The 23,320-nt window shown below is 41.9% G+C and overlaps 1 protein-coding gene across 1 annotated transcript in view; it reads right to left on the bottom strand.

Moving 5' to 3' along the window:
- Positions 1–23,320, bottom strand: part of SEMA5A (semaphorin 5A) — a 477,095-nt gene that overhangs the window by 236,788 nt on the left and 216,987 nt on the right. Inside the window, exons 4-5 of the mRNA XM_060009673.1 lie at positions 20,853–20,952; positions 3,814–3,859 (exon numbers count right to left, since the gene is read on the bottom strand). Coding sequence (XP_059865656.1) covers positions 3,814–3,859; positions 20,853–20,952 — 146 coding nt within the window. The remainder of the gene's footprint in view (positions 1–3,813; positions 3,860–20,852; positions 20,953–23,320) is intronic.

The following is a 23,320-nucleotide window of genomic DNA, read 5'->3' as shown; positions in this document are numbered from 1 at the left end:
ATGTCTTTACTGGACAGTGCTGTTTGTAACACCAGTACAGCCCTTTCTTGATCAGTGTGCTTAGCCTTTTTTGTTACCCTTAGAAACGGTCATTTAACTTAAAATAAAGTATTCATAGAAATCAAAAGGACAACTTAACTGGAGACATGTATGAAAAAGCAGTCTGTCCTAAAGAATTCCCAGAGTCCTCTCTCCACAGTGAGTGAAAGGTAAGCTGCAGAGCATCGTACACAACCACGAAGCACAACAGAGGAGGGTGGCGCTGTGTGTACCCACCGCACCGCGTGGTCTGACGTCTGTTATTAGGGCCGTGTTGTCAAAGCTTCCATTCGGAAAGCCCCTGTCGTCCTGCTTGGCCCTATGTCAGCAGCCTGTGCTCTCTCTTACCAGGAGGTGATGCTGATGAGTTTTCCAAACCTCAATAAGAACACTTCAATTTCATCAGTAACCTCAACCTGATTTCCACCAAAAGGTAGTCATGACAATGAGAAGCAATAATGAGGAAACTACAGTTAGTTCCCTTGCCCCTAAAATAACATTATACACACAGTAATGGCAAATGCATCTCCTGATTTTTTGCAGCTATTTATTTCAAAATAACATCGAGAAAAGTTGCAAGCAATGTTCAATGGACTCTCATAAACCCTTCACCTAGATTCTTAGAGTTCCCTCATTAACATTTTATCGTACTTGTTCTATCATTCTTTCTCTCTGTGTGCATGCATGCATGCGTGTGTGTGTGCATGTGTATGCCCATAAACATATATATATATATGTATATACACATAGAGTAATTTTTTAAATCACCTCAGAATAAGTTTCAGAAATGATACTCTTCACCCTTATTTATCTCAGAAGGTTTGTCTAAAGAACAAAGACATTCTCCTTCATAATCACATTACAGTTACCAAAGTCAGGATATTAATACATTTCTACTATCTTCTCCGCAGACAGTAAAATTTCACCAGTTGTCCCAAGAGTGTCCTTTACAACAAGAAAAAATTATTTTCCTGTTCCAAGATGCAATTTGAATCAAATGTTTCATTCAGTTGACATGTGTACTTTTTTTCCCCTTTATGATACAATAGCTCTTTTTTCTTTTGACTTGGTGATTTTTGAAGAGTAGAGACCAGTTTTTTGTAGAATGGCCTTCAGGTTTGGTCTGTGTGATGGTTCCTCATGATGAAACTGGTTATAATTTTTGGCTTTAATATCATGGAAATCTTGCTGTGGCCTTTTCAGTGAATCTAATCAGGAAGCTTATACTACCTCTTTGCCCCATTCCTAGCGAAAGTACCTTTAACTAGCTGGTTATCATGGTACTGGTCAGCTATCTTCATTATCAAGTCACAGGTTTTCCTCTGGCAATTAATACGTATTTTATAGGTAAAGACTTTGAGACTATATAGCTATCTTGGTCATCATCAAACTCTCACCCACAAATTTTGCATCCATTGATCATTTTTGCCTGAATCAGTTTTTAGTGTGAGTGTTGTCAAATTATAATTTTCTAATTAAATCATTCCTTCAACATTTATCAGTTGGCATTTTAGAGTAAGGAAGAGCAGTCCCTTCTGTCTCATTTGTTTATTCATTTATTTTTATGTTAGTGTTTACTCATAGTATTTACTCATAGTTGATTCACTGTGTTATAACCTGATACTATCATTACTTATTCTAACAATCAAATTGTCCCAGATTTCTTCAGTGAGCCCACATCAAGCTGGCTCCTATAACCTTTTGACCTGGTCTCATCATTCTTTGAGTACTCCCTTAATTTCTGAAACATCAAAATCTTCCAGACTTATCTGGAACTTTGGTTGTCCAGGCCCTGGAATCAGCTACTTCTCCAAGAAGGCTTGGTTCTTTTTTTTTTTATTTTTGGCCACACAGCATGTGGGATCTTAGTTCCTGACCAGTGATCCACACCCCCTGCAGTGGAAGCTCAAAGTCCTAACCACTGGACCACCAGGGAAGTCCCAAGGCTTGGTTCGTTTTAATGGAGAATGAAATTTAGAAACCAAGTACTGGGTATTAAGTGTGCTCATTGCTATTAGAATGACAATATTCTAGACCTTCTCAGCCACAGGAGCTGGGAAACTAGGAAATCAATGCACATGGATATGGAAACATACGTTGGCGCACACACACATATCTGCACATTTCACTTTTTCGGCACACACAATATGCCAAATAATATACTATACCCTGAGAATCAAAATGAGCATAATCCTATCGAATGATCTATATATTTTATAAAAGATTATTTAAAACCAGAGCTTTAAAATGGTATTCTGCATTAATTGCTGATCATTCTGAGTTCTTATTAATACACTCATAATTTTACCAATGATCAACTCATTTAAAGACTTCACTTATATTACCAAATTGCAGTGGAAAGACAATTCATTGTCCAGTGTGATGAAATAATTATAAGAAGTTATTATTTATTGTTATCACTTTTAAAAAACAAAAGTGATTAACATTTGTTGCAAAAGTACTATGCCTTATCTCTTGTGCATGCCTTACTCTATTTAATTCTAGCAAAGACAGTATGGGGTTGGTAGTGTTTTGTGGTCATTCCACAGATGAGGAAACCCCCAATTGGTGGGAGTCACAGAGCTAGATCACAAATCCAGGTCTATGGGTTTTCAAAGTGCTTTACCAATATTAGTTTTCTGGGGGGTACTGGCTTATTTTAAAGGCCTGGTGAATAAAACATAGATCTACTATTAAACCCTAGATCTAAAGTTTCCTGAATGTTCCCAAATATCAGCATCACATAAGAGAAGAAAATAATATAAACTTCTCTCCAATCACTTCTTAGAACTCTGGTAGATGAGGGTGATTAAAGAATTTTTCCGAACTACACACAGCCCAAGGATTCTGGCATGCTCCACGGGGAATTCCAGAATCTTGGTGAAGTGGGTATTTATGCCATGACCCTGTCCTTCTCCAAGGAGACCCTTCTAAAAGACTAACAGGGTGAAGTGGGCCTTTGTGGTTCAGATCTGCCACTAAAATAAACACTCTATCCAGGCATAAGCATCTCAGGTTCCTCCTCCTTCAAAGCGCAAAAAAACACAAGTAGGTAAATTTCATTTTTATCTATCATCACTAATTCTTTGTTATATGTGTTTTTTTTGTTTGTTTGTTTGTTTGCGGTACGCGGACCTCTCACTGTTGTGGCCTCTCCCGTTGCGGAGCACAGGCTCCGGACGTGCAGGCTCAGCGGCCATGGCTCATGGGCCCAGCCGCTCCGCGGCATGTGGGATCTTCCCAGACCGGGGCACGAACCCATGTCCCCTGCATCGGCAGGCAGACTCCCAACCACTGCACCACCAGGGAAGCCCTATATGTGGTTTTTAAGCCGTAGAGTCATATTTATTTAATTATAAATAATAAAGAGGAAACAAAGGTGTTTTTCTAAAGGGGGCTGATTTTTACAAGAATATGGTGGCTGGATGCATCACACTAAATAATCAATGATGATTCTAACTAGGGGGAAAAGGCCACTTCCTAACATTGAGGAAATGCCCTTTGAATTATCTATCATTTGGGGAAGAGTAAATCAGGGTGATACCCATGAAAGGAGGAGAGGCCGCACAGTAGGAAGAGGGCTAATTGGGAATTAAGGCAGGTGATGACTCATGTCAAAGAGGGCAGCCAGGCGTCCCATGGCCTGACCTGCTGAGGAAGGAACGGTCTGCTCTGGCTTGATTAATACCTTCACATACATCTGTCTTCATCCCCTCAAACATGGAGCTAATTGAGATAAAAAATGAAAGTTTGAGAAAAATAAATTGCACCTACCTGGATCAGAGACAAATCCTCAAGCTGTAATCTGAAGAGGTAGTTTCTACAAAATACAAAAAGAGAGCAGTTTCATTTTTAATAGATCTAAAAAAATTACAGTACGTAAAAATTATGAGAATAAGGGGAAAAAAAACCAACAATTTTTGGCTTCTGAAGCAATCTCCTGCTAAGACTGTGTGTCACACAGTTTTCCTTGGAACTCAGAGTTCAAAGAGGCGTTCAATACGTCAACAGAAACACACATTTGAGACTGGTGAGAAAGCTAAGAAATAAGGGGTGGGGACTAAGGTATATCTAAATTATTAATCAGCTCTCTTAATCGATGTGAAATGGACAAGCGGAAGTGGGTCTTTAATGCTGAAACTGAGTTTAAGTTAAGCAAGATGATATAAAACCACTCTTCACGAGCCTTTATCCTGACAGATCACCTACATTCACCATGTTGTATAATTAAAACACATCCAGGTTTTGAATTCACCAATGGTCTGAGCATTACACCGCTCTGCCTCGCTGGATGGATTCAGTGTGTAATAAGTTTAGAAGCATGAACTTGTTGTCTGTCTGACTGTTTGAAAGAGTCAGCTCTGGCTGCCCAAGCGTGAAAGAGGAAGCCAGAGAAAAGGAAGCGATCAGCTTTCAACAACGAAGGGGAAGAACCGTGAAATACACAACAGAGATCCGCAGAGCTGGGTGGGGGGGGGGGATGTAGCAGTCACGTGAGACTTTGAACTGCACTGTTGTGACTTTTAGAAACAAGGGATTGGCCTCCAGCTCAAGCCATGAAGGAACATCTCCTTAACATCATGTAGATGAGAAGCTGGTGCAGCAGGAAAGCAACCCAAGGATGGATGGCGGAGAAGGTCCACCCAGGTGTGAGCAACGATGGCAGGGAGAAATTGGCATGTAGTGGGAAGCAGCCCCTCAGAACGCATGAGTGGGGAGGGGTCTCGGAGAAGCTGAGGCTATTGTTATAATGGACTGGTCCAAGGTGATTACTGTGGCATCAGGAGAATAACAAAACTCCCCCGGCACCAGCAAGAAACAAAAGTAAATGACTTTCATTCTCTGGGAAGGCGGGCAGATGTCAGAAGTGAACACGCTGTCCCAGTAGAGGTGACAAGGGACAGCCACGACAGGCCATGGGCACAGCCCTGAGAGAACCAAGAAACATCCCTATGGTGTGGATGCAACGGGGAGCACAAATCAACAGGGACGACTCCATCCCCGGCAGGCTGCTACCAGTAGCACGCATGCACTGCCGGAGGAACAGAAGGGATTCCAATCACCTTTAGGGCGGGCTCACGAGTCCCAGGCAGCGCCCCCTGCGCGCTCAGTGTTCTCACAATGTGCCCCCCCGCCACGGGAACACTGCCATCCTGCACGCTGAAAACTGCCTCCTCAACCACTACAATGGCTTGTTCAACACACTCTTTCTGAGCCTCCAATTTAACCTCCGAAACAACACCAGAGAAGCAGTGCGTGGCACGTGGCGCTTCCCTCACAAAGCCATTGGGAGAAGCGTCCCCTCTCTTTCCTTACAGTCGAATCATCCCTCTACGCAGAGCTCAGGATGCCTTTGAGGAGAGAATGTGGCAGCAGAGTCTACTTCTGTTTAGTCTGCAAGTTTTCCACCAGAAAGGTCGTCCTGCGGCGGAAGGAATGAGAACTCAGCGCAGACACGGGGGAGCGGAGCCGAGCTGCCAAGGTAAACGCCACTGGAGGCTGCCTGGCATTCGAAGAGTTGCCAGGCTCTCACGTGATGTGGAACAGATACCAGCGCAACTGCTCTAAGAGACTTTAGAGATCTACACGTACACACAGATAAATCTTTCAGATGATGGGCTTAGAAGAGGCCCCAGAGGCAATTACTGGCCCCGACGCACTCGCACTCATTGCCTTTATGAGCGCCACGGCTCCCTACCCTCAGGCTGGCTACATCGTGGGCTTCCAGCTGCAGGAAGCTGCCAACAGTCCCTGCCCCTCCACTACGGGGGGCAGTGTTGCCTAGTGGTTAAGGACATTTGTGTCCATCAACAGATGAATGGATAAAGAAGATGTGTGACATATATACAATGGAATATTACTCAGCCATAAAAAGAAACAAAATTGAGTTATTTGTAGTGAGGTGGATGGATCTAGAGTCTGTCATACAGAGTGAAGTAAGTCAGAAGGAGAAAAACAAATACCGTATGCTAACACACATATACGGAATCGAAGAGGAAAAAAAAAAAAGGTCATGAAGAACCTAGGGGCAAGACGGGAATAAAGACACAGACCTACTAGAGAATGGACTTGAGGACACGGGGAGGGGGAAGGGTAAGGTGGGACGAAGTGAGAGAGTGGCATGGACATATATACACTACCAAACGTAAAATAGATAGCTAGTGGGAAGCAGCCGCATAGCACAGGGAGATCAGCTCGGTGCTTTGTGACCACCTAGAGGGGTGGGATAGGGAGGGTGGGAGGGAGGGAGACACAAGAGGGAAGAGATATGGGAACATATGTATATGTATAATGGATTCATTTTGTTATAAAGCAGAAACTAACACACCATTGTAAAGCAATTATACTCCAATAAAGATGTTAAAAAAAAAAAAAAAAAGAACATTTGTGCAAAGGCCAAAGCTCTGCCACCAGACAACCTGGGCGGGCAGGGGGAAAGCTGAGCACTGTATGCTTCAATCTTTTCAACTGTAAAATGGAGCTAACAGTCATATCTACCCCCGATGTTGTTGTGAGGTTTAAAGCCAAGGAAAACACTTAGAATAATGGTGTCTGAGCCATTATCAGCACTCAATTAACAGTAGCTACTTCTAGGCAGTTTACGGAAAATATTAAAATTTCCAGCCATGTTGAAATTCTCAGCATCTTCTCCATTTAGGGAGAAGGAAAGAGCATTTCCGCCCTCCAGCAATGGCAGGTTACGGGCATAAGCGGGCACATTTACCTCTGTGTGTTCAGGTATTGGGGTTGTTGTCAGTAGGGATGGTGGCGGCACCACTGGATTTTTAGGAAAGAAGATAACATTGTTTATCTTGTCTTGGTTCTGGGACCCAGTCATCCCACTCTTTCCAACTCACTGGCTCTTTTAAGAAAAACTTTTCTACAAATATTCCCAAAAAAGAAGCCATTCATATTTTTAATCAATGAATTGGTTGAGAGCTTTGATGATATTGCAAGGCTCTCTCTCTCTCTCTCTCTTTCTCTCCTCCCACCCCTGCCCCACACACATACACGTATACAAGCATGAATGCCCACACTACAGTATCTGTCTCTGAGAACTTTCTAGAAAGGCAGCTCTCATACACTAAGGAAGAGCTGGAAGGCCTTCACATAACTGAGGAAAGAAGATGGTAGTGTCCATGATTTTCTGTGGAGCTATGGGCAGGGTGACTGGACAGAAAAGTTCCAAGTCTCTCTCGTTGTGCTAAGGGTAGAAGGAGGTATAGAGCTCATTCTCTGGGTCCCGTTTTCAGGTGTTTTTCACGGAGGAAGTGTTATGGTCTGAATGTTGATTTCTCCCCAAAATTCGTATGTTGAAATCCAACCCTCAAAGGTGACGGTATTAGGAGGTAGGGCCTTTGGCAGGTGATTTGGTCATAAGGGTGGAACCCTCACAAATGGGATTAGTGCCCTTATAAAAGAGGCTCCAGAGAGCTCCCTTGCCCCTTCCACCATGTGTGGACGCAGCAAGAAGTTGGCCATCTGCAACCTAGGAGAGGACCCTCACCAGAACCCAACCAGGCTGACACCCTGATCTTGGACCTCCAAGCCCCAGAAATGTGAGACATAAATCTCTGTTTATAAGCCACCAGTCTGTGGTATTTTGTAAGAGCAGCCCAAATGGACTGAGACAGGAAGACACTGATTTACGATGACAAACATGCCACACTCTCAGCCTATTTCTCTCCAACAAAATCTAACTCTGCTGGCCACTTCTGCCTCTCAGGTCCCAACAGTCTGAAAAGGGACCCCTCTGTTCCCCCAGGCATTACCTAGGTGGATTTCAACCATTTACTCTTCCTTCCACAGACATCTGAGAACTATGGTACCCGCACAACCATCTCATCAGTAATCAATCAGTATGGCAGAGGTATTCAATAGGTGAACAGAAGGGGCAGAGAAGAGGGGCATGCTTACTAGGAAAAACAACACAGTAATTATGAGATACCATCACCACCACCACCATCACCATGCCCAAGACCCTAATAAAGAGAAGCACCAAGGTTTTGAAATTTTCCTTTGGTATTTCCTGGGTTACAAGATGTAAGGTGGTGATCTTTTAACCCATCCTCAATTTTTTTTGACCTAAAAAAATCATAGAACCCAAGAATTTGGAGCTAGGTTGTCATTAGAAAGTATATACCCCTCAACTTTTAGATGAGGAAACTTCTGTAAATTAGGAGGTGCACTGTGATTTATCCAAGATTATTAGGATTCAGAGAAAGTTCTATGATTAGAAACAAGACCCCCCACACACACTTTGCTGTCCCTTATCCCATTGTGCCAAATGGCGTCACTAGTCAGTCATCCAATGTCCCTTTCTAATTTAACTGGCACCAAACACACACACACACACAAGGGAATCATTCTTACAGTACAATTATTTCGTCATCATTGTTCATTCACAGGTGCATTTACAAATCATTTTGAGACAATTCAAGTCTTAGCACTACTCATAACAAGCTTTTGACAAAATTCAACACCCATTTATGATAAAAACCCTCCAGAAAGTAGGCATAGAGGGAACTCTCCTCAACATAATAAAGGCCATATATGACAAACCCACAGCCAATATCATTCTCAATGGTGAAAAACTGAAACCATTTCCACTAACATCAGGAACAAGACAAGGTTGCCCACTCTCACCACTATTATTCAACATAGTTTTGGAAGTTTTACCCATAGCAGAGAAGAAAAATAAATAAAAGGAATACAAATCGGAAAAGAAGAAGTAAAGCTGTCACTGTTTGCAGATGACATGATACTATACATAGAGAACCCTAAAGATGCTACCAGAAAACTACTAGAGCTAATCAATGAATTTGGTAAAGTAGCAGGATACAAAATTAATGCACAGAAATCTCTTGCATTCCTATACACTAATGATGAAAAATCTGAAAGTGAAATTAAGGAAACTCCCAGGAGGGGAGGTGTGGAGAGTGACCTGTGCTCGCACACAGGCTGCTTGGCGGCGGCAGCAGCAGCCTTAGCATCTCATGCCTGTCTCTGAGGTCCCCGCTGATAGCCCCGGCTCCTGCCCATCTCTGGAGTTCCTTTAAGCGGCGCTCTGGATCTCCTCTCCTCGCGCACCCTGAAAAAATGGTCTCTTGGCTCTTAGGCAGTTCCAGACTTTTCCCGGACTCCCTCCCGGCTAGCCGTGGTGCACTAACCCCCTGCAGGCTGTGTTCACGCTGCCAACCCCAGTCCTCTCCCTGGGATCCGACCAAAGCCCAAGCCTCAGCTCCCAGCCCCCGCCCGCCCCGCCGGGTGAGCAGACAAGCCTCTCGGGCTGGTGAGTGCCGGTCAGCACCGATCCTCTGTGCGGGAATTTCTCCACTTTGCCCTCCGCACCCCTGTTGCTGTGCTCTCCTCCGTGGCTCCGAAGCTTCCCCCGCTGCCCACCCCCGGTCTCCGCCAGTGAAAGGGCTTCTAGTGTGTGGAAACTTTTCCTATTTCACAGCTCCCTCCCACTGGTGCAGGTCCCGTCCCTATCCTTTTGTCTCTGTTTATTCTTTTTTCTTTTGCCCTACCCAGGTACGTGGGGAGTTTCGTGCCTTTTGGGAGGTTTGAGGTCTTCTGGCAGCGTTCAGTAGGTGTTCTGTAGGGGTTGTTCCACATGTAGATGTATTTCTGATGTATTTGTGGGGAGGAAGGTGATTTCCGTGTCTTACTCTTCCGCCATCTTGAAGCTCCTCTCAACAATTTTTTTTTAAAATTGTGAAGGATGAAACATACATGAAAAATTTGTGGAATTCCCTAATCACCTCCCTGGACCTCAGAATCTGACAAAACATAGAGTGGATTCCAGTATTCTCAAAACCCTGTCCTTAAACTATTTGGTCCCAAATACAATGCCAAGTATTTTTGCTTGGAAAAAATCCAGCTCAGCTAGCAACATGAGGGACCAGAAATCTCCCAAGACAGCTTGATCCATCACAGTTTAGGTCAACGACCTATGAAGTTAAAGGTTACAAAAAGAAAGAAAATCTTCTAAAGGGAATAAAAAATGGATACTCCCAAATGCTGGGTCACTCGGGCACTAAAGTAAGATCTATGGTTCCCTGCAATTGGCAGCTCTCCAGGGCACTGCAGAAGAGGCAACCACTTTATCTTACAATTGTAAGCACACAGAGGAGGAAAAACAATATATGTGAGGTTCACAAGAAAGGCTACCAACCTTTCCAACAAGAAGGAGTAATGCTTCTGGCTCCCAGCCAAAAGGAATGCCAACCAAATGTTTCACATAAGGTCAGTTTCTCTAGTAGGGCAATGCTTTGAGCAACCCAAAATATTTAAGTGGCCTCATTAATCTTCCTAACACCCCTAGATGTAAATAGGTAGTGATGAGGAATACAGCCATATTCTTCAGGGAGAAAGGCAGTGGTGCAGAAGGTTAAGAGATTAGCTTCTAGGAGCGTATTAGTTGTGTAGCTTAGGGGAGCTAGTCTCTGTTGCCAGGTCCCCCCTCTCATCATAGAAGTACAAAGCAAGAGTTTAACCAGGCTGTAAAGGTTCAATTTTATGGCCATAGTAAATGAAAGTATGGGATCTTCTTTCCTTGGTGTGAACTTACTTTTTTTCAAATGCCTTGGAATAAAATTTGACATTGCACATTCAAATGTAGTAACCGTATTACTTTTAGGAGTGATATATGAGGAATACAGAAATCCAATCAACTGAATAATTCAAATCACAAAGCCATGTAATTTGGCAGATACAAACTGACAATTGTGAAGTCCATTCATCCTTCCCCCACTGGACACCTGAGTGTGTGGTCTCCCTCTTCACCAGAGTGTATTTCTTTTTGACTATAGGACTGAATAACTCATTCCTACCTCTCATCACGTCCCCCAGTGGCCTATTAGCAGCAAATCACTAAGCACAACAACATAGTCTCTGAGGTAGCAGTGATGGCCTTAATAGACAAAGTTCATTTGTGTCTTCATGTAAAGTAATAAAATTCAGCCAGCATTAAAGAAAAGGTTGAGCCATCATGAGCATATTAACTAAATGACTCATTTTATCTAGAGAGACTATAAAACTCAACTCTGACCTCCATTAATTATGAAAGACACAGGTGTTTTAAAATGACATTCTCTTAGAATAACTCAGTTGGTCTCTGATGAATATAGCTACAAAATCAAAGGAAAAAATTCCAAGTTCTTATTGAACATGTAGGTCAGAGGCTTGCTTATAACTGAGGAGCAGAAGATGGAATAATTAAGAAAGACAGACTCGCACTTGGCACTAAGAAAATCAAGTAAATTGAAAAGAGACAGTAAACCTATAAAAAATGTTTTAAACAACAGCGATAGAAACTTATGTTTGTTGTTTAATAAAAGTTTAGACCATTGTTGATGATGAAACAATCTGAGGATAGAATACCCACTGCACGTAAACTGTGACCACTTGGGTAAATGTGATAGTGAAGCTAGTCTCACCTGTACCTGTGCCAGCTTCATCTGCTCTGTGATTTCCGTTCACTGCACGATTCTATCCTAACTTTGTCAATAACCCACTGGCACAAAGCCTGACACTGTGACTTCCTACATGACTCCCGAATTTTCAGTTGCATTGATAGACCTAAAGATTAAAATATAAGTGTGACTTTGAAGCTAAAGTAGTAACTATATCCTTTATAGCACAAAATGTTTTCATAAAAATTATTTTAATTATCTACATGTAAATATTTAATATCTCAATCACATCAAAATTTTAAGAATATGAAGATTTAATTTCAGCATGCAACCTTGTCATGTACTTCACAAACCTATCTATTCTTGCTATTCCTAAGACTTTCACTATGCCGATTGATTCTAAACAAATTCTAGGAGCCTTTATTTTTTTCTGTTATTATAACCATTCCGAAAATATCTCTTTAAAGTTCTTTTCCCATAAGTTTCTGGGACCTTAATTCAGTTTTAATATTACCAAGTTATTTTAAAGATACAGTGCTATATTTAAATAGTGGTATCACATTCAGATCACAGTTTTTGAATGCTGATTTTTTTTACTTTGCTAATGTATTTTGAAATATGGTGACACATGTATAATATTATAATGTCATATTATGAGCTACCTCCTCAGTCAGAATTTTTTCAACCCTCTTCAAAAAAAAATAAATATATGTACTTTAGGCTATAAAACATTTTAAATAATTCTGATTTTATTATTGTTGTTGTTACCATACGTGTCTAGTACTCACTCTCCCAAAATTGTATTGGCTTATCTCATTACCTAGCCCAAAAAGTCTATTTTAAACCCCTGAAGTCTTGGTTACTATATATAGGTTTCAAAGAATACATCAAATCCAAAATCAAACCATTTTAATAGTGCTCTTATATGTTTAAATACCAAGATTAAAAGGCACAGAAGTAGATGGATAACCTCTTACTATTTTGCAAGTAGAATCAAATAACAAAGGTGGATTTTTAGTGGTATGCAACAATTAAGACCAGTGCTGTTAGCAAATTTCAGAGATAAGAAACCAGAAAAACCTTTTCCCATAAGCATATTTAGGGACAAAGTTACTAATCAATACTGTCAGTAATCACACTGATAATTTAAATTTTATTATGTTCTAAATATTATGTGCAAATCTCTGAGTGCTTTGAGGGTTACAGATGGTGACTTAACTGCTCTAAATTTAACTCACGGCTTCTGCTTTTGCTGGTCCATTGGGTATTTGATTTGTTCCTTTCATTTTTCAGTTAATAGAGATCATTTTTCCTTTGAAAAAATACCGTGTTATTCTATGATTCCTTTCACCTATGCTTTCCTAGGAATATTCACTCTTCAAATTATCTCCATATACACTATTTTTCTGGGTTATCTTCAGAGTTAGTAAAATCTGAGATTTTTTTTCTCATGTAGCTTCAAATAATCGAAGAATTACAGCTCATTTCTCAAATGCTCAGTCCCAGCTGATGTCATTACAACAAGCCACACTTTCAAATCTCACTCCCAAATCTTATCTTTGACCCTTGCCCTCAGCCACCAATCGTGATTGGCCATCAACCCCTGTCAAACTCAGCTCTGAAATACTTCTCAAATCTGACTTGTCTCCATTTGCACTTTCACTGCCTAAGCTGAAGTTCTCACTACTGTCTCCTGATGCCTAGCCCCCGATTGCTATCCACACCTCCAAACTCTAGTGCACTCTGCACGCAGGTATGGTGGAAGCGCCTCCCTAAGGCAAACCTGAGCACGTAAATGTATGGCCTTAGAAATCTCCTGAGTTCCTACTGTCTTTAGCAGAGGTTCTCAAATTTTCCAGGCCAGGAGATTACCAGAGGCTTGATTAAACCAAATATTCCAACATTACTTCTAGAAAGTCTAATTCAAATGTTCCGAGGAGAGGCACGGCCATCAGCATTCTTGAAAGATTTCTCAGACAACTCTCCTGACTGCCGGAATTGGAACCACTGGGCTAGAGGATGAAATCGCAGCTGCTCCATAATATAATTCTCCAGCCTCATCTACAATTACTCCTCCTCTCCGTCATTAACAGGTCCAGTCAAGGTGTGTTCTTTTCAGTGTCATCAGGATCTCTGACTTCCCCGTTCTATGGTCCTTCTGGCAGGAAGACTCTCTCCCACCTGCCAGACCCCTAATTCCTCTCCGAGGCCCAACTGAAAAAGCACCTTCGCAGTGAACCCTTTTCACCCCCAAGGACCATCACCTTTCTTTCCTCTTGGTGTTTCGAAGCCCTTTATTCAGGCCTCCCTGGAGAAATTAATTGCTTGTATTCCTCATATCCACCAGGCCAGGAGTGAGGAAACCTTTTCATGGGCTAAGTAGCAAATACTGCACCTTTGTGGTCCTGTTGGAATGACTCATCTCCGCAGTGAAAGCAGGAAGGCAGCCACAGGCAATATGCAAATGAACAGATGTGGCTGTGTGCCAATAAAACTTTATTTAAAAAATCAGGAGGCCAACCTAGGGGCCTTAGCCTGCCAACCCTTGCACTAGGCTCTTAAGTCTTTATCAGGTAGAGACTGCTGCATCTTCGTTTCACCAATGTCTAGGATACTCCCTGGCACACAGTAGGTTCAATAAATATTTGATGAATGAAGAGTAACTATGTGAACTAATTCTGATGGACCCCATGTGGGACTGGTTAGGAAACAAGCTCTCAACACTCAAAACTTGCAGCACACACATGCACTCAAAGAGGCTGGTTAATTTTTATCACACTCCTTTGTTGACTCATTCAGGGAATATGGGAAAAGGGAAGACTGTATGTATATTTATAACCTAATAAGTCACTATTCTGCTAGGTCTATCTTCTCCCCACCTCCAGCAGAGAAGAAAACGCAGAGACTATTTTGTTTTTAATAACAGCGAAAGGAAGACAATGGTTGGGCGTCTTTCCCACAGGAGTGTCTGCAGACCACCTGTTTGTTAAAAGCTCACACTCTGGGACCACCTTCCAGCCCCCTGGATCCGCAGAGCTGGAAGGAGGGGCAGAGGAAGCTGCCTTCTGAATGAATGCCCCGGGTGATACTTAGGTACACTGCTGTTGGTAAATTCTGGGCAGAAAGGTACCAAAGCAGGTAGACAAAGAATGGATTCTCTTTTTTAACACAGATTAGGTTAATTAATCAAACAGGCCTGTTGGCCGACAGGGGAGAAGAGGGAGACGGAGGAAGATAAGCAAAGAGAATCTTAAGAGCAAAACACGCCTATGAATCAAGAGCCAACAGGGAGAAGGAAATATTTAAACCTTAAAGTGCAGTCGAAAAAAAAATCCTGTTGGGCTGGGCTAAGAATGAAAAGCAGAAATAACAGCTCCATCCTTCCTTTCATCACCAGCTGTTTTCCTAAGTCGCATTTAATGTAAATACAATGTCAACATCATCTTTACCTCGGATTTCTCTGCATGATGGGGGTTTACTGCTTTTTGGATTCACTCCTAATTGCTGATTTCACTCCACTTAGCGAGAGTTCCCTTTAATTGTATAAACTTGACTAAAATGTGTCCTTTGGAAAATGGAAAGAAGCTGTGGCTACTGCAAGCAGAATTGCTGATCTCGTAAAAATCTCCAGTTTTTCTTTGAATTATAGACTGCTTCCAACAGATTAATGCCAAGGTAAAACTTTAAAAGAAAAACAGTAATTATAACCACCAGAAAAAGAGAGAATTCTATTGGTCAGTTTTCAAAGGTGACACTTATGTGACTCTAAAATTTAGCTCCACTTGTTTAGAACCAATGGCAAAATCATTTTGAAAGGAGCAATTTACACTAATTACATAGAAGCCTGCTCATTCATTTAATGTGATCTTATGAGAACTTATGCTTGGAATACTTAAAGCAAATTCAGTCCCAGCATAACAAAAGAAAGTTAATCTTTCCCTTTTATCTTTATTTCTGAAGATTCAAACCATGGGCAAAACAATCGTTTAAAGTAATACACTAAAATTTGTCAAGACCAATTTGCTGTGACTATAGGAAAGACCAAGATTTGTCTTGAAAGCACTTGGGGTTTATTTATTTATTTATTTATTTATTTATTTATTTTGCCGTTTGCGGGCCGCTCACTGTTGTGGCCTCTCCCATTGCGGAGCACAGGATCCAGATGCACAGGCTCAGCGGCCATGGCTCACGGGTGTGATCTTCCCAGACCGGGGCACGAACCCGTGTCCCCTGCATCGGCAGGCGGACTCTCAACCACTGCGCCACCAGGGAAGCCCTAGTTTCTTATTTTTAGTAGTAAACATGCTGATTAGAAATCCGTGCTATTTGTCACACAGATACGTGTACAGAAATATCTTTCAATATACGGAAATACTCTATTGACCGCAATGGCAAGTCAAAGAGTTCCGTACAAGGCACACACATGGCTCTCGGCTGGTACTCACATGGGTACCAGCATCCCTGCTATCCTTTCAATTGATATCTTCATAATGTTCCCGTTTTAGTAGAGTTGAAATTAAAAATTTCCCAAGACATACATAAATCTTATATTTGTCATCAGTTATGATTTTCACCTGACTCAGTGTTGGGTCTATGAGCGTCAATCCCATCACCTTAATCATCGGCAGATGGGTGAGCCTCCCGGACTCACAGGCACTTGCGTGAGAGCTCACAGGTAAGTGTCCTTCCTAAAATATCATAGGTTGCAAGACTATGCCCTTCAATGATATGTTTCTATTACACTGAGGCTTGTTAGAGAAGAGTAAGATAACCAGAAGTCAACTTACAGGAACAAAATGAAGAAAGACCAAGAAACAAACAGAAAAGCTGGAAGAAACTCACTTTCTCTTTGATGAGAAGCTCTTTTTTTCATTACTATTGTATAGCTTTACACTACAAAAATATGGCTAATTTGTCAATGCCCTGATTATTGTCAAACACTGCTTTGTGTATGGATCAAGTTAGTTGCCATTAGGAATAACATTTGAATTCGGCACAGAATCACTTGTCATGCATACACTGAACCCAAAACACTAAAGACATATTCATTTGGAGAAGAAAATGTCATCACTGTCTCTCAGATCTGCTGTTACAGTCCTATACACCATGAAAGTGAAACTTTTATCAACTTTGTGAACTATTATTACTGTCATTACTTTTATAATTATACACAAACCTCTAAACGTCAACATAGTCTTTCATTTGGAATTTTCATGTATATATAAAGTAGAAACTTTTTTTAGTGGGTTCTTTTAACAAAGAAGTATACAAATCATCCATGAACTATTATTCCAGTAGTATAAACAAACAGATCAAATACTGCGGGGACATTACTGAAAAGGTTAACTGTGATCATTTCTGAAATTGTGTTTTTTCTTTATGCTTTACAGTATTTTCTACAGTCTCTAAAATGAAAGTGCCTGAGTCTCATCACTGAAAATACAAACATGATTAGTTTTTAAAGAGGCATGGGTAAAAGAGAATATGAATATCAATGCTTTTAAAATAATATGAAAGATTATGTGCACCTTGGAAATGGTCAATTTAAGGATCCTTCCAGAAATTGCATGAATTCAGATGCAACTACCTTCGGGTACTATATAACCACAAATCACCTAAAGAGAAGTGGCTTTTTGGGTTGGTTTTGTTTTTTGTTTTTGTTTGTCTTTGTTTTTGTTTTGCAGCAGGAGAACTTCTTTTTGCAAAGAATTTTTAACTGATTTCAATTTCAGGAACATAAAGTATCTCTAGTATAAAGTGAAACCATCCAATAAATGGCTTTACAAGGCTTAGTGCTAACTATGAAAAAACAAAAATACTATCACTGTATTTTTCCACTGCTCATATATTTAAACCATTACGGATTTCTGCAATATACACCTGCTATCTAAGCTTCTTTTGCTAGGTCAAGCCCTCCTAAACAGGAATCTGAGTGCTGGGTTATTTTTAAAATTGTATAACTGGCTCACACTCCCTCTCAAACCTTCTGAGCCTCACCCCAGCAACTATCTTATGTAAAATTGCTATTCTCCGCACTCAGTGGTATCTGCCTGAAACGCATATGCACACGCATGCGGAAACCCACAGATACCCACACAGCTGCCCCACCACGTCATGCTTACAGGATGCCTGTCATTGTGACAATCTCTCTTCCTGGATTATTTCATTTAATCCTCACAACAGCTGAAAGGGGTAGAAATAATTATATCAACTTTAAAGATAAGAAAATTAGACTCCGAAATGGGCTCAAGGTCATGCAGTTAAGCAAGTCCATCTACCCCTTTCTTTCGTTTCGTTACTGAGTATCCACAATGTACCACGTCCTGTTCTAGAATAGAAATACAGCCCATGCTCCTAGGGTTGCTTATCTGAAATTCAAGTTTAACTGCACATCCTGAACTTTTATGTGCTAAGTCTGGTGATCCTATATTGCTCCTGGTCACTATGCCATAGTGCAAGCTAGGTTGACTCAGTGGGTAGGCCAATCCCTCCCATGGCTGGTCTGGGACTGTGGTGAAATGAGATGGATAGAGACCTTGAGAAACTCTGGGATGGAGACTTCCAGGAATGCTGGGATAGAGACTTCCGGGGACACTGGGATGGAGACCTCCAGGGAGGCTGGGATGGAGACCTCAAGGAATAAGAGAATGGAGCCCTCTGGGGATACTGGGCTGGAGACTCTCAGGAATAGGTGTCCCCTGGGGACAGTTCTCAGGTGCTGTCTGCAGTCAGGACAGAACTACGGTGATGTCTCTTCCAAATCTTCATTTTCTCAGTGGCTTCTCACATCCCCATTAGGAGAATCTGTGTCACTGACCAAAAGCCTACCACCTGCAGAGTGTAGGCATATATGTGACACTGCCCTGTTTGTGTAGTGCCAAGGACCTCCAGAAACAATGGAGTGTCTTTCGAGTCAAGCTCACAGGAAAACTGTTTCCAAAACTCTTTAGAGTTGAATGAGACATGCAGGATTCAGCTACACCAGTTGAGGTCACAGTTGCACCTGCTACCCCAGCAGGGGGCCCTTCCCCTTGGCTAAGGGTGAGAGTCCGTTTTCCCTAGGGATTAGCTTTGGGGTTTAGAGACTGCTACTCCCTGTGTCTTGCCCAACTGTAGACATCTGGAATAAATCTGCTACGACTCCAGCCCCCCTTTCCCTAAGTGTCCTACCAAATGCAGAGGGTCACACATAGAAATCAAATCCTGGAAATAAATATGGTGAATCAATAGGTATCTTGGAGCTTCTGCCCGGAGGAGAAAGTGTGCTACATTTTAGAGAAAACAAGAAAAGACAGCCACATCCTCTACCATCTGGTACGTCACTATCTGAGAATGGGAAAGGGGAGAGTGAAACATGAACAGAAATAATGCAATAAGTGCAGTAATGAAGAGAGATGGCAGGTGTGCCAACAGAACCGTACAGAGCAGGGAACATAGCAGCTCAGTCCCAAAGGAGGACCCTTGAGCCAGATCTTTACAATGAGTATGAGTTCACCCAGTGGATAACTTGAGATGTGGGTGGGTTGTTAGCTAATATTCTAGGAAAGCAAAAGAGATCACCAAATCCCAGAGGCAAGAAGGAGAACATTCTATAGTTGTGGGCAACATAAATAATTCCTCGTGCCTGGACTATGTGAGAATGAAAAGTGTGTCTCTATAGGATGTAGGACGATGAGCCAGAGGGTCTGATGGGCCACACCAAAAGAGCCCAATGAATCCAAATTAATCCAGAAGATCCCTGGAGAAAATAGTATTTCTATAACATAAGGGAAGGCATACAAGTCATAAGAACTCCGGTAGGAGCTACTGAGGCTTGTATTTTTAAAAGATGACTTTGGCCATGGTATGCAGAAGGAGGAGAAAATCTGGAGGCCAGGAGACCAGTTAAAAAGCCCTGCAGGGCTTCCCTGGTGGCGCAGTTGTTGAGAGTCTGCCTGCCGATGCAGGGGACACGGGCTCGTGCCCCGGTCCGGGAAGATCCCACATGCCGTGAAGCGGCTGGGCCCGGGAGCCATGGCCGCTGAGCCTGCGCGTCCGGAGCCTGTGCTCCGCAACAGGAGAGGCCACGGCAGTGAGAGGCCTGCGTACCGCAAAAAAAAAAAAAAAAAAAAGCCCTGCAGTGCGTGGCCCAGGCTCCCAGTGATGGAATTTGATGGAAGTCAGCATTAGAAATCCCCCAGCTGGTCCCAATGGGCTGAAGTAAGTATAAGAGTACCCAGTAAGCCCATCCAATCCATACTCACTGTCCAATCAATAAACACTAAAAGAGATACAAGTGACATGTTAAGTGCCAGGAACTAAACCGACTTCTGTCTGTTCATTTAAGTTATGACCGTACGTCTTGAGTCTTCAAGTGTTAGGTGGATGAACGAGGTCTTCTTAAGATCTGAGAGCAAAGGCAGTGATTCTAGAAACTGTTCAGTGTTTGTCCAGAGCTTAAGCCAGATTTAGCTTCACTCACGTAGAAATTGCACAACCTCTCTTGCTATGAAACGTATGGTTCATAATCTAGTACATTTGGACGAAACAGATAACGTGCACTCCTCTGCCTAAAGTGCTTTCCTTGAAGGCCAGAAGAGTCCAAAATCTACAAATCATCTCTTTGGGTTATTATGTCATTTTTCCTAAGAGATGAACATAAAATATTTTTTAAACATCATCCTCAAACACACTGGCAGGATAGGTGATTGGAAGGCAGGGATTACACATGTTTTCTAAGGAAGTCATGGTAAATACGAGGGATGCAACACAAGATCTGTTCTGATTGGGTTCCAGTGGCCTCACCTTCAAACTGGAAGGTCAGGCACTGACCTGGAGACAGGAGCACATGCTCCTTAAGAGAAATAAATAATAGCAACTCCCTTGAATTCTCAATTGACTGGTAAATATCATAATGGGGGTCACAAAGAAAGGTAGTGATGCGTGTTGGAATGGGTATCAAGGTCTTCTGATGTCTAGAATTATGATGAAGAGTATACTGACAAATAAGAACATGGTTTTTGGACTCAAACTTTGACTGAAACCTGGGTCCATCTTTGATTCAACATAATAAATGTGTCCCTGGGGTAACATTTATCCACCTTCTGCCTCAGTTTCCTCATCTCTAAAATAGGGATGGTGACAATACCTACCTCTCAGGCTTCACAGGTGGAAAAAATAAATGAATTCATGTTAGAACTGCTCCTGGCACTTGGGAAACACCCAATAAACTCCTGCTATGAAGAGCAGCAGCCATCTTATTAGTTGTAGCACACTTCATGACACTCGTATGGAATCTCATTCTTAGATTAAATACTACTTAGCACTCGTCAGCTACGGCAGAGAAGCTTGTGTCACTGCAGAGATGTCAAATGAAGTCCGAAAATATCTGCGGAGGCAAAATGTAAGCTCTCTCACCTTGCTCCTACAAGAAGTTCTTTCTGTCCTGGGTCAAATGTTAACTGCGAGAAATCCACAGCATTCTTCGCTCTGAACTCCTGCAACCAGGGGCCAATTTCTAAAGAGGAAAAATAAATAAATAAAAAGATAAAAATGAATTTTCTTCCCCCCTCTGGGGACCACAGACAACGCACATCAGGTAGCAAACGTTACATTTCAGAGGATTTGAAGGGCCCCCCAGGTGATCACTTAGGGGCCACTGGAGGTTTCTGTCAGGGTGTCACATAAGCCACACTGAGAACGTGTAAAACATAGAGGGCAGCCGCCCAATAAAAAGGAAGCGAAGCATCAATGCTTGGTTGTGATTTACAAGCCAGATGTGCATTTTCCTTTTGCCTCTGGACTGGGCAGAAAATAACACAGCGCTCAGACGATTCATTAGAGGAATATTGAATGCAAACAAGATCATTTCCTGTGCAGCTTGATGGGAAGGAGCCAAAGATGTGGGAAAATCACAAAAGCCACAGAAGCACCATCTGCCTTCTTTCAAAGTGGACATTCCATCTCCCTGTCCTTTAGATTTCTATTTGGGCCCCAAGATTAGACTAGTTAAACACTCTCAGTCCTTTCTAGATGAGAAATTCACAGTCAATTCTAGGCCTCATTTGCATTTTTTAAGGGAAATCAGAAAATAGCCACTCTTTAGAGACAGGTTTTTTACAAGCACTGTTAACTCCTATTAAATGTCCTCCAGCCTAGAGTCCGATTATTACAACATGAGAGTATTTGAAGAGGGATAGAACTCAGCCTTATTAGCCATTTTTGCAACTTTCATTAGCTCATTTCTGACACAGAAAAAATCTTCAGTGAGTTGTCTGCCAGTTGTGCTGAACCTTATTATTATCCTTGACAACTAACCATGTGATCTGATTGTCTTTTTTTTTTTTTTTTTTTTTTTTTTTTTTGCGGTACGCGGGCCTCTCACTGCTGTGGCCTCTCCCGTTGCGGAGCACAGGCTCCGGACGCGCAGGCTCAGCGGCCATGGCTCACGGGCTTAGTTGCTCCGCGGTATGTGGGATCTTCCTGGACCGGGGCACAAACCCGTGTCCCCTGCATCGGCAGGCGGACTCTCAACCACTGCGCCACCAGGGAAGCCCCTGATTGTCTTTTTCCTTGAGTTTAATATTTTGAGTGATGTCACACTGACTAAACAGGTGCATGACAACTGGCAAATCGACAGTTATTGGTTTGCGGAAAAAGTGTGTAGCACAGAAATAATCTCTTCCACAAAACCAGATGCTAAAAAAAGGTCTAATATGGAAATATGCCCATGTCTTAACACATGTCTTGTAGAAAGGCCTTTGTTGATGTAAATGAGGTAGATTATTTCCAAGCAATAGCTTTGTGTAACAAATATGGCTTTTCTCTACTATCAGTTATTGGGGGAAAAAACGGACATGAACTGAAAGTTCTATTCTGCTTAAAGGAAACCAGTGTTGAGTTATATAGAGATCTGTATTTGGTTTTTGATATTTTCATGTTATCTTGACTATTTTTAGTATTTTATATAACATTCTTCATTTTATAGGCAAGTCAATTTTTTTTAAAAAATCCTTATTTATTGCAAAATAAGTACAAGGTCCTGGAGCTATAAAAAGATGTTAATAAATGATCTGTTCCAGGAGTTTTTAATTCAGTTAGGGAAGGAGCACAAATATCTTCTTTAAACACAGTATCTATAGATACAAGATCTTTACAGGTATTTATAGGGTTACAGGAAGTATTCATACACAGAAAGGAGAGATGACTGAGGGGCTTAGGGACCAGGAAAAGAGAGATCTGACCAGAGATTCACAGAACAGATGTATCCTGAGGAAGCAAGAGTGCCATGTGGAAGACATGGTGCCCTCTGTGGCTGTAACTGGTATTGCTCATGTTCACTCCTATGGGGCCCCAGATCAGTTTCTCTGCTCTTGGGCAAGAACACTATGGCTCTTATGTTTGCATTGCTCACTGCAGTTCCTGCAGCTCAAGGTACAGTAGCTTGAATGTATAGGCAATACTAAATGGGTGGAATGAAAAAGTAAGAATAAGCTAAGGTTCTGTCTGTCCGTTTTTTTTTTTTTGTAATGAATTAAAAAAAATTTTTCTTAATAATTTTTTTTCTAATTTTAATAACTTTATTTTATTTTATTTTATCTTCTTCTTTCTTTTTTTTCTCCCTTTTATTCTGACCTCTGTGGAGGACAGGCTCTTGGTGGCCCAGCCAGGTGTCAGAGCTGTGCCTCTGAGGTGGGAGAGCCAAGTTCAGGATGCTGGTGCACAAGAGACCTCCCAGATCCATGTAATATCAAAAGGAGAAAATCTCCCAGAGATCTCCATCTCAACACCAAGACCCAGCTCCACTCAACAACCAGCAAGCTACAGTGCTGGATGCCCTATGCCAAACAACTAGCAAGACAGGAACACAACCCCACCCATTAGAG

The sequence above is a fragment of the Delphinus delphis genome, chromosome 3 (assembly GCF_949987515.2).
Source record: "Delphinus delphis chromosome 3, mDelDel1.2, whole genome shotgun sequence".
Classification (NCBI taxonomy): Eukaryota; Metazoa; Chordata; class Mammalia; order Artiodactyla; family Delphinidae; genus Delphinus; species Delphinus delphis.
The sequence above is the reverse complement of the archived record's forward strand: the minus strand, read 5'-3'. Positions and strand labels throughout refer to the sequence as shown.